General features: G+C 45.4%; 1 protein-coding gene across 1 annotated transcript; it reads left to right on the forward strand.

Moving 5' to 3' along the window:
• The first annotated feature begins 735 nt into the window (after positions 1–735).
• Positions 736–8,253, forward strand: LOC146019915 (nmrA-like family domain-containing protein 1). Its single transcript, XM_083152567.1, has 5 exons — positions 736–927; positions 3,801–4,039; positions 6,482–6,731; positions 7,443–7,633; positions 7,910–8,253. The coding sequence occupies exons 1-5, from the start codon at positions 888–890 to the stop codon at positions 8,081–8,083; spliced, it is 894 nt and encodes a 297-aa protein (XP_083008693.1). The 5' UTR covers positions 736–887; the 3' UTR covers positions 8,084–8,253.
• The last annotated feature ends 4,114 nt before the right edge of the window (positions 8,254–12,367 follow it).

The raw sequence follows: 12,367 nt of genomic DNA on the forward strand, positions 1-12,367 counted from the left end.
GCGTTGATAGTGGGGTGGCGTTAACAACGGGGGGACATTTAACATAGTCATTACCCATCAGGGTGGGGATACAATTAAAAATCGTGTCTGCCTGGGCATTTAACATTGAATGGCATTATAATGGTATGCGATGCAACGCGATATTAAAATTGTACATCCCGGGAAAAGCCTCAGATCGGGTCCATCGCATACCTTAATTAGTGGCATGCGATGCAATGCCAAGGGGCGCCGTGATAATACACAAGTACCAGGTGCTGTTATCGGAAGCAACCAGTCAGATTCAAGCTGTTATTGCCATGTGGATTTTGAAGATAAAATCAACCGGCATGTCCGCTATGAATTACACCACCTTTATCCCATGCACCATGCAAGCAGGACATCTATACACCGTGTAAGCCTGCGAGCAGGGCCCTCAGTCCTCTGTCTGCCTCTCATTGCCACCCAGTCTTGTATTCTTACTGTTCTGTTCCCAGAGGTGATATTGCAGCAGCAGCATAATCAGCCAATGTTAATAAATAACTATACTATCCCCAAGTAATATAAATAGAACTGAATGTCTCCTTTGTTTCACTGTCTGGTGCACAAGGAACGCAGCCCAGGATACATGTTGCAGATGTGCAGGAATGAGACTCCCCCCTGCCAGGGAAATGTGACTGCTGACTGCTCTGTACAGGGGCTCGCTAGGGCTTGGGACCAGGAGCTGGTTTCTTAGGCTCCTCCCCCCTCTCTTACACCCATTGCTGAGTCACAATGACAATTGGCAGCGGCTGAGAGTGAGGGGAGGGGGGTGACCCGGACTGTGTTATATAACCAGTTCCTGGGCTTTCTGCTTCATTCCTGCAGTGTCTGCTGCCACAGAGGAATACACAGCCCCATCCTCACCCACCATGTCTGGGAAAAAGGTGATTGTTGTCTTCGGAGCCACAGGTGAGTGGTGGTCCCGGAATAGCTGCAAATCTATTCGCAACTTACTCACCATCGAATGAACTGGTGCGCATAGACCAGGACTTACCCAACAGGGGCGATAGAATCAGCCTGATCGAGGCCGGAGCTGCGTCTTCCCTGACACTCCCATATAACGTCCGGTGACCACCCCCCAAACGCCGGCTTCCTGTCAATCAACTTGCGCACAGCCAGCGATTACTTTATCGCAGGATGGCCTCACACATGCGCGCTTAGATCTATACCCATTCGATAATCGATCGCCCTGCTAATTCGCAGCCATTGGATCAGGTCTAAATAACCCCCCGGATCAGAGGCGGAGATGGCAAGGGCTGCCTGGGATTGCATACGATACATCGTCTGCAAAAGGGCTACATACGTTCCTGCTGCCTGGGGCGCTGCCGGGGAGTTATAGGGAGATCATAAGCGACTTCTCCCCTCACATAAGTGCATGGGGGCCATATTGGTGCAGGCGGAGTTTGTGAAGTATTACAGCATGCGGGGATTGTAGACTGTGTTAAATAGGAGTTTGCATCTAAATTGATAAATTCTTCCTATCACTCCCTTATTGTCTGTTATGTCAGTTCTAGACCCTAGAAGGACCATAAAAATATCCGGGTCATCCAAAACGTTCCAAAATGAGCAATGAGCTCCTACCGCCAGACATCACATCGACCCGCCCACACTCCCATAAGTCCCTTTGATGTTTTTTGATAGGATAAAACATTTTATAAAGTAAAACTGGCGGCCAAGTCACTATATACGTGGCGCAGGTATGAGGCTACTTCTAGAAGACCTAAAGCATGATTACAATCTTTACGCCATGCCGATGGTCATGCAGCTAAGCATTTATCGGTAGACTGCGCACACCATCGCTCTCTATTGATGCCGTCTGCAATCAGCACCAAATATGTAGTGCTATGGATTGTTTGCGGGAGGAGGGCCCCCTAGGTATCTTGCCTAGGGCCACACAGGTGTAAGCGTTAAGCTTTCGGATTTTACTCCTTCAGAACAACAAGACGAATACACATTTCATCCCTTTATACAGACCATTTGCTCCCCCGCACAGCCCATTCCGGCTGCGCGACGTTATGATGTCACCAACGTCCCCGCACCGCCCAGCCTCCGAGTAACACCATGGTAACAAAGTGAATACAGGAAGTCATACTGGTAGTTGGTGGTCACATGATCCACATGATCCACTGATCCACTGATACTAAGCAAACATATGACAACAATCGGCAGTAACAGCAGTACTAATTAGCGACTTATTAGCTATAATTATACAGATACACTCTGTATGCGGCAATCATAATGCTCTGATACAGCAGATTTATCTTTACCGCAATGTTCTGCACCAGATTTTTATAGGGGATGAAATATCATTAACTTTATATAATTCCCCTATGAATAGAAAGCACATCCCTGAACAAAGCAATGCAGAACATCTGGGGAATACATGCATGGACATACAAGCCAAGGTATATAACAGTTGAGGGTAACATTTTTATTCAGGCCTTAAGGATGAACTGTATTTAACCTATAGATCCATTTTGCCTTAAAGCTTGATAGGGCCTTATCCCTATCTCCACACCTGATCATTGTGAGGACATGGTCTATCATTTTATATCACCAAGTGGCCAGGGTTGGTCAACCACATGACCCTCCAACGCCTGTCTAATGGAGGATCTGTGTACTGACGTTCTCTCCTTGAAGTATCTAGTGGTCTTGCCTACAGAGACAAGACCACATGGACATCTCATGATGTACCCTACATAGGGACTTGTACAGGAATGTACAGGTATCATTTTGAAGATGTCTCCAAAATATGGATCACCAGGCTCCAGATATCCACAAGTTCCACAGCCTGTGCAACGGAAATTCACATTTTCTCTTGAAAGGAAATGTAATCTCGAGGGGATGTCGAGTTTTTTCCAAAGTCGCTTTTACCAACATATCTCTAATGTTTTTACCCCTCTTATAACAGGGCATCACTTTTGTATTTTTCAGCGATATCAAATCTTTATCCCCATTACAACTGGCCAAAATCGTTTGGACGTGTCCATAATTTCCTTACTGGCAATGGTATAAGTATGGATCTTTGGGATCCTCTGCTGTAATCGCTGAGTTGTGATCTTAGGTTTCAGAGTATCTTGCTGGTGCATCTCTGAGTTGTATCCCATATCTATAAACTTCAGGATCATAGTGTCCATCTGGCCAATGGCCTCCTCCCTATCACTGCAGATACGATATACTCATAACAATTGCAAAAAGGGAAAGCCCCTTATGAGGGCTGGAGGGTGGAAACTCGACAAGGCCAGCAGGTTGTTGCGATCTGTCTCCTTATAAAAGAGACAAGACGAGATCCCTTTCCATATATCGAATGCACACATCCAGGTAATTAATTGTATTGTCATCAATTGTAGAAGTGATGGATGACATTGATGACATCTTGTTGGTTAGCCATATCAATGATCTCCTGAAGTTGACTTTGTGGACAATGCCATAGGAGCAGGATGTCATCAATGTATCTTAGACATAGGAAGATCCGGTTCTCTACTTCTGAGTTAGTGAAGAAGAGATCACATGCAATCTGGAACATGTAGCAATTCGTGTACATGGGCGCAAACATCCTTTTAATTGCAAATAGTAGCGGCCATCAAAAATTAAATAGTTCCTAGGAAGAGATAATTCTAGGAGCTTTAAATAGAAGGTGAGGTTCCCGATGACACATAGTGCACTTAAGTGTGCCAGTCACAAAAACGCAGTGTGATTTTGGTCCCTGGAGCAGTATGTTTGTGTACATTACTATGTTATCTCCTGTACTGAACTGTTTGCCTATAACCCTCTCTTGGCAGGAGCTCAGGGCGGGTCAGTGGCCGACGCACTAATACAAGATGGCTCCTTTGCGGTCAGAGCAGTGACGAGGGACACCAGCAAACCAGCAGCTGTGAAGCTGAGGGAGGCTGGGGCTGAGGTTGTGTCCGCGGATCTGGACAATGAGGAAAGTCTGGTGGCCGCACTGACTGGAGCCTATGGGGCATTCGTGGTCACCAATTACCTGGAATACTTCAGCAAGGAGAGGGAGATAGCCCAGGTAATGTATAATGTACCCCCGGTATCTGTCTGTGGCTATAGAGAAATGACAGCCACCACAGCAGCCATACTTATTATTCAGAATCCCCATTCTTTAATGAGGCAACTTCCCCTGAACATAATCTTTGCTTAATAGTGCAGCTCCCTCCAACTAATGGAACCAGGAGGGTCTTATGTTGGGGACCCCTTTGTATTGGGAGATACTGGAACCTGCTGGCATTTTAACAAACATTTCTCCCAGACTGACGGCGTCAGCTAGTAGATCATGATTGGCAGAAGGCCTGTCAATCAAAATGGAGTGACTACCAATCGGTTCTTTTGCCTACTTGAATCGGGATCAGGTGCTGACAATATAGTTAAAAGCAATAGTGCAAATTGTGCCGTGTGTACACAGCTTATGTTCTAAGTCCTAACTTGGCAATTGGCAGGACACATTAGTAGTAAAATGAGCCTAGAGGTAAAGCCTATTTATTTTTTACAGTTTTTTTCTTAAGCATGATAAAAAAAAAGGTACAATGACCGAATATTGAGCACGAGGAGAATAAAACAAAAACAAGAGCACAACAGTCACAAGAAGAGAAACCTTAAACATTGAACAGAAAAACAAAGCAAAATTTTGAAAGATGTCTCCCCCCCCAGAGGAGAGAGGGGACCCTTACTCATTTTGTCCCCCACATTTTGGGAACCAGGACCAGTCCTTGAGCCTGGTGTTGGTTTTAGAAATCCTGGGGATCCCCTATGTTTTTGGTCCCCTGAATATCTAAACGGGGAATACAGTGCAGGAGAGTCCCCATAACTGCTGGAATGCAGAGCACACCTGGAAGCTGTAGCTGGTATGTCTGTACATATAGTATGTTAGACCAGTGTTTTTTTTAATCACGGTGCCCTAGAGCATAAGGATTTCTTCCATGCACCCCTATGTCAAAAGTTGGCAACCGTGAAGTGCCTCGAGGCACCCAGTTAGGGAAATCCTGATAGACATAGCTTTATGTTATCCCTCTGTGTTGACCAGATATATGGTGTGTCGGGATACATATGATATATCAAAAGGCCGCCCCCGGCATCACAAAACAGAACCCAACAGGATTCTGTTCATAGCCCTGCCCTCCCCCTTACCCTCCTAACACTAGCTTGACCTAAGTCCCCCCACTAGTGCCTAAACCTAACACCCCCTTCCCCGTCCGCCCACTACCGCTCCCTGCACACTCACTGATCGGGATCCTGAGTATTTCGAGGTTCTGGCACCAGTCTTCTAGTGGCAGTCGGGATGTTGGCATCGTTATATTAATTATATTAATTGCTGGCATCCCAACTGGCATGATGACTGACTGCATCCAGTTTTCTCTGCCCCTTGTTGCCTGCTGACTGATACACATATTTCATATTATAAGGCCATGTTATCTATTATATTTTGGGCATTTTATGATAAATCAATAGCGTTTCTTGGGAGGGGAAGTGCAGAATTAAGGAATTGTGTGGAAGAGAAAAGAAGCAATGGCACTTCTACTGAATGGACAAACGTGCTACTCATACGATAGCAAAGAGGGACAGTCCCTACAGCTTGAATATTTGTTTTCAGAAATCTGTTAGTACTTACATAAAGTAAGATAAAAGGGGAACAAAAACTAGGGCTAATCCTTTATAACTAATGCACTAGATCATGACAACTGCACTTGGAAATATATATTTTTTTTAAAAAGGACCTATTACTTAAGGGATTCCCAAATTCAACCCTCATGTCTCCTTAAAGGCTCCCATTTTGAGGATTTCTTCCTGTGGGAGCTGGTGGGATCATTACTGACCCAGCACTAACCTCTGCATGATTAAAGAAATTCACAAAACATGGCCTGTTGGTGGTACTTGAGGACTAGAGTTGAAAATCACTGGTTAAACAATATCGTCTTGATCAGATCTGTTGGCGGAGTGTTGCAGTGTTTGGTTGATGTTAATCTACACAACAGAATTTAATCAGAATGTTGATTTATTAAGTATCCACAAGAAGAATAGAAGAGGTTCTGCAGCAGCAGGAGGTTCAGCATACACACAGCCAGGCAGTGTCAGAGACTATGCGGCAGCTCATATCAGCTTGTAGAGGTGACAGACTGCACGGCCGTGCAGTCTGATACTGCCAGGTATAAGCGGCTATAAGATGCACACCAGGCTCTGCTCTGCTCCATTCGGGTAGCTTCACTCACTTCTCTCTCTCACACAGTGAAGGAAGGATTTGAGTCATCAGGTTCCTTCCTGCACGGACCTAACACTAGGGGACTCACTAGAGCATGCTCAGTGCAGTTTAGTGAACCCAGGAGACCAGGTGAAGAGTGCTCTAGTCTCCAACAAGATCAAGGCCAGAAAGATTGAATCACTCTCTTGTATGCACTGATCGTTGCAACATTTTCAGTCAATTTCTCAAGCGTTGATGAAATTCTTTCTTCATTTCCAGGGAAAATTGGTCGCAGATGTAATCAAACGTCTTGGTCTGACCTTCGTGGTCTACAGTGGCCTGGAAAATGTGAAGAAGTTGACGGGGGGAAAGCTGGAAGTGTTCAATTTCGATGGCAAAGGGGAGGTAGAGGAATATTTTAGAGAGATTGGAGTCTCTATGACCAGTGTGCGACTTCCCGGTTACTTTGAGAACTTCCTGACTTTATTCAGGCCACAGAAGAACAAGGACAGTGACAGCTACTCTCTGGGTATGGCAACGGGGTGATGCCTTGTACGGGCATGGTCAAAGGGGGCATAACAGTTGTCTGTAGGAACACCGGAAGGTTTAGAGACTGGTGGGACATGGCCGGGAACATGGTTGGTTTGGAGATGTAACTAAGGTGGGAATCCAATTTCCAGATAACAGGTTCCTACTTTATTGTAGTCAGTGTAGAACAATTACTACTTGTCCATGATGTCCCCTGAGGTGGACAAGGATCGAAGAACCTGTAGCCAATCAGATAATTGGAATGCTCACAACAGCAGAGATTATTTTAGGTGACGTGTGACAGTGACTAATGTGATACAGAGCTCCAATGTTATGAAGTGAGGTGAGGAATGGAGGCATCAGGAAACTAATGGAAAGAACTAGGTTCTCCCAATGGTGTAGATGTATTAAACCTTGGAGAAGAGACAAAATTGATATAAAGTGAAAGGAGATAAAGCACCAGCCAATCAACTCCTAACTGTCATTTTCAAATACAGTTCATTGGCTGGTGCTTTATCTCCTTTCACTTCTCCAGTTCTCTTCTCCAGGCTTAATACATCTGCCCCAATATTAGATATATACGTCCTTCTAGTTTCATAGGTGAAGAGTGGGGTTCCTTAGCGCTTATATTTCTGTAGATGTGACAGTTCTAGGATATTGGGAACATAAAAACTTTTCACATTGTATTGTCCTCTTCAAAATGTCATTCCAGCCATCCCCATGGGTGACGTTCTGCACGATGGGATGTCTGTGAAAGACTTGGGTCCTATGGTTGTCAGTATATTAAAGTCTCCATCACAATACGCCGGCAAGGACATTGGGCTCAGCACCGAGAGGCTGACAGTGGAGCAGTACGCAGCTATAATGTCCAAAGTCACCGGCAAGACCTTCAGAGATGCCAAAGTGAGTATTGGTGGCACTAGAGTACAGGGAATGTATAAATAATAGGCCTGCTTATTGCCGGTAGAACAAGGAGGTTTCTGCGTTCATAACAAAAATTAAAGTTAAAACAGTAAAAGGGCCTACACATACAGGGACACTGCTGAGTGTTATGAGCGATGCCAGATTGCTCAGAGTGCTCAGCAGATCACTCAGCTGACTAGATGACAGTTGACACAAATTTTCAGATAACGACCATTTATTATAACAAATGTTTCACCCACGTCTCTCTGCTGCCAGATTTCCCCTGAGGACTTTGGGAAACTGGGCTTCCCACAAGAGCTTGTCAATATGTTCCGATTCAACATGACAAGACCCAACCGGGATGTGGACCTCACCCTCAAACTCAACCCCGCGGCCAGGAATTTCCAGCAGTGGATGGAGGAGAACAAGGACGCTTTTAATGACCTGTGAATGATTTACTTGGCGCTGGCTGCAGAAGACTGTAAGACATTGTGAAGCAATGTTCCCTGGACCATGAATGTGGCACAGACCCTACCTCATCACAGCACAAGACGCTTGTTTTTGTTTTTTTTCTTCTCTTTTTTAATATTTTGTATTAATAAAAACCAATAACAACATAACTCGTCTTAACCTTTAATTGTATAGAATGAAAACAACTGTACATTATAATATATTGCACAACCATGTATTAACATGGCTTTACCAGAGTTTCCGCTTGGCCTGTCACCCTTTTCCAGCTTTGTCCTTGCAGGAAAAGACTACCGTACACCCCAGTTTTGATCCTGCACCCCCAGACATTTGCCCCTACAGAGAAAAAAATAATCCTGATTACATTATATGTTGTTCTCCTCCTTACAGTAATGCCCCTTACATATTATGCACCACACCGCAATGCCCCTTACACATTATGCCACACATCAAAAGGCCCCTTACACATTATGCCACACATCAAAATGCCACTTACACATTATGCCCCTCATAACATTAAGTGTCCTTAATCCGTATTATGCCTCACAGTAATGACCAATGTAACATATGTCCCACACAGTAATGCCCCTTGCACCATAATATGTTCCACAGTTATGCCCCTTGCAACACATTATGCCCCACACAGTAATGCCCCTGACACCATAATATACCCCTACAGGTATGCCCCTGTTTCCATAATATGCCCCACAGAGTAATAATAGAATTTGAATTTGACGTAGAAACATAGAATTTGACGGCAGATAAGAACCACTTGGCCCATCTAGTCTGCCCCTTAAATAATGCCCCTTACAAATAATGCCACACTACCTCTCCATTGTGGTTTGGAATACTGTCTGCAGGAGTCACTGCTTGTGACCACAGGCACCCCAATGGCATGGTCCTGTTGTCTCCAACCAGCTGCAGACTGTCAATTTCTTGATGTGTGCAGCCATACTGCATCCAACGAGGCAGAATTCACACTACATATCGCAGTACAGGTCCGGTGCAAAGTACCAACCATCTGTATTTTGCATCTGCTGCCACTGATCCTTCTGAAACAGCCATTATTTTTGGCATAAAATTTTTATTTGTACTTCTCAATTGGAAACTGTAAGACGCACCTTAATAATTTTCATTTACCTATGTTTTGTTTCTTCAGGCTGCTATCATTTAAAAATGTGTCCACCATGCCAACCACAGTCACATGACACATCATGTAGTGAGCAGAGATGCTATATAGTCAACACAGTCAGCCCACCCCATAGTCAGCACCGCACAGCCACCCCCCTCCCCCATAGTCAGCACTGCACCGCACAGCCAGCCAGCCCAATATATATATCTATATAGCAGCCTGGAGGGACAGCGACACTCAAATGAAATACACAGAAGGCATGTTTACTGTTTTAAAGCCGCAAGGCTCCTTTGTCAAGGTGCTTAGCGATGTTCTCTAGAGGTGTTCTCTAAGCACCTTGGTAAAGGAGCCTTGTGGTTTTGAAACATTGGCAAACATGCCTGCTGTGTATTTCATTTGAGTGCCGCCACCCCCCAACGCTGCTATATGAAAAGGTAGTTGCACATTGCCTTAAAAACAGGAGGGCAGAATCTCTTACGGAATGCCCCGATTGACCTTCCAGCGACATAGCCGTCTCACGGTTCGGTGGCCCTTTGGCCGTGTTCGCCTACTCCTTTGTTATCTGTCTGTTTAGCAAAGTTGGATAAGAAATATTATTATTCAATGTACATTGATTCCATATTGTATTATTGGAACTCATACAACCGCATTTTGATGATTGTAATACTTTAATGCTCAATCCTTAATAAAAATATTTGGTATAAAAAAAAACAGGAGGGCAACCATTCATTTTTTTCATCCAAGATATTGGCTTTCAGCATGGAGTGCTGCCAGAGGAATAATCTATATCGATATATATATATAAAACCTGCCACCCAGGCCTTAGGCCGCTGATTCCATCTCAGTGGGCCACTTATCCTAAAGGGCCCATACACTGGCCCTTGAGAGCCCCCGGCAGCTCCCTTGGAGGCTTCTTACGATTTGGAATTGATATGCCAAATTATACATGCATTAAATCACATTAATCATTGTCACATTGGCAGATAGGTGAAGCTGCAGCACTAACCCACTCGCAGTAATGCACTGCACACATGCACAGTCAGTGTGCCTCAGCTCCCGATGCTCAGCACCATTAATCATTGTCACATTGGCAGATAGGTGAAGCTGCAGCACTACCCCACTGCCATGCACAAAACCTTTAGCTCATCCCCTTACTTACTTTCAGGCACAACATAACCTCTGTGGTACGGGCCTTATATTATATGGATGTGCTGTTTTCCATATCAAATAACATTAGCCAAATCAGAATGGACACCAGTCACTCACAAGCAGCAGAAGCAGCAGCAGCATGCTATGGGTTGGTGCACACCAGCACAAAAGACCCTGTGTGATCATATGTTTCTGTCTCTCTCTACTGTGAAGTGTTCTTCCAAGTGGGCATACTGAGAATCATCAGCAAGGACTCCTGAGCAGCTACAACAAATCACAGTGATTACAGCAAATCACTGTCCTTGCATATCTCCTTAGTGCAGTGATGGCTAACCTTGACACTCCAGCTGTTGTTAAACTATACATCCCAGCATGCCCTGCTTCAGTTTTAGCATGGTCAAATAGTAAAAATTTAGCAGAGCATGCTGGGATGTATAGATCAACAACATCTAGAGTGTCAAGGTTAGCCATCAAGGCCTTAGTGGAACCCCTGGCAGAATCTGAAGAATCCGGGATATTAGGAGTACTATGCTGGACAGCAGGAGATTTATGACTGAAACGGGAGCATCCTGCAGGATTCCGGGTAGGGTAATTAACTATGCATTGGACATATATAATTCTAACCTCAGTGACTCAATACCAGCTAACATGGATACTGTCACCACTGATTGATGCAGGAAAGTGGAACAAGTACCAGGCATGTTTTAGAATTATAGATCAGTAGGTACTCTTTACCTAGAACGGCGCCCGCGATTGGAATCGCGGGCGTCGGGTGTAAAAAATCGCGGGCATCGCGGGTACATAAAAAACGGGTGCGACGCGATGCCCGCGATGCCCGCGATTTTCCCATAGGGATCAATGTTAAAACGGTGATTGGACGCGATTTTACTGTTAAATGCCTCAATGCCCGCGATTTGGCCATAGGAAACAATGTTAAATGGGCCACAGAGCCCTAATAGTGCCCTTGAACTCTGAAATGGCCCCCACAATTGTTAACGCCACCCCATGATCAACGTCAACCCGAAGCGTGGCGAGCGCAGCGGTACGCGTCCTCCGACCTTTTCATACCCGTCGCCACGGACACCTGTGAAGCCCGCGAGGGGACGCGTATATCTGTGAAGGTATCGGCGTCCCCTCGCGGGGCGCGCTGCGCTCGACACGCTTCGGGCTTGGTGGCTCGCTGCGCTCGCCACACTATTCTATTCTCAACTCCACGCCGACGTGGATAGTGGGGGTATGAAAAGGTCGGAGGACGCGTACCGCCGACCCCTCGCAGGCTCGCTGCGCTCGCCACGCTTCGGGCTCGGTGGCTCGCTGCGCTCGCCACACTATTCTATTCTCAACTCCACGCCGACGTGGATAGTGGGGGTATGAAAAGGTCGGAGGACGCGTACCGCCGCCCCTCGCAGGCTCGCTGCGCTCGCCACGCTTCGGGTTGACGTTCATCGTGGGGTGGCGTTAACAATTATGGGGGCCATTTCAGACTTCACGGTGACTATTTGGGCTCTGTGGCCCATTTAACATTGTTTCCTATGTAAAAATCGCGGGCATTGAGGCATTGAACACTAAAATCGCGTCCAATCTGATTTTTAACATTGGTCCCTATGGGAAATCGCGGCCATCGCATTGCACCCGATTTTTAGTGCATTCGATGGTCGCGATGGTCGCGATGGGCGCCGTTCTAGGTAAAGAGTACCGATCAGTATTATAGCTCACTGATATAATGCATTTAAGATTTAAATTAAAGGGTACAAATCTTTTAGTAAATCCTGCAATACTTTAGTATAAAGTATAACAAATTAGATACCTAATACCGTATAATAGAAGAAACAGGAATAGCTAATAATAAACACCATTGCATATCCTTCTGAGCAGTTATTTACCATTTTTTTCTGATTTTACGATCTACTCTGTCACAATGACTTTTGGCTGCTCCCCAATGTAAGAGGAGGGGGTGACTGGGCAGCCTTATATAACCCTCCCTC

This window comes from Crinia signifera, chromosome 7, assembly GCF_055691185.1.
Source record: "Crinia signifera chromosome 7, ASM5569118v1, whole genome shotgun sequence".
In the NCBI taxonomy this organism is placed as follows: Eukaryota; Metazoa; Chordata; class Amphibia; order Anura; family Myobatrachidae; genus Crinia; species Crinia signifera.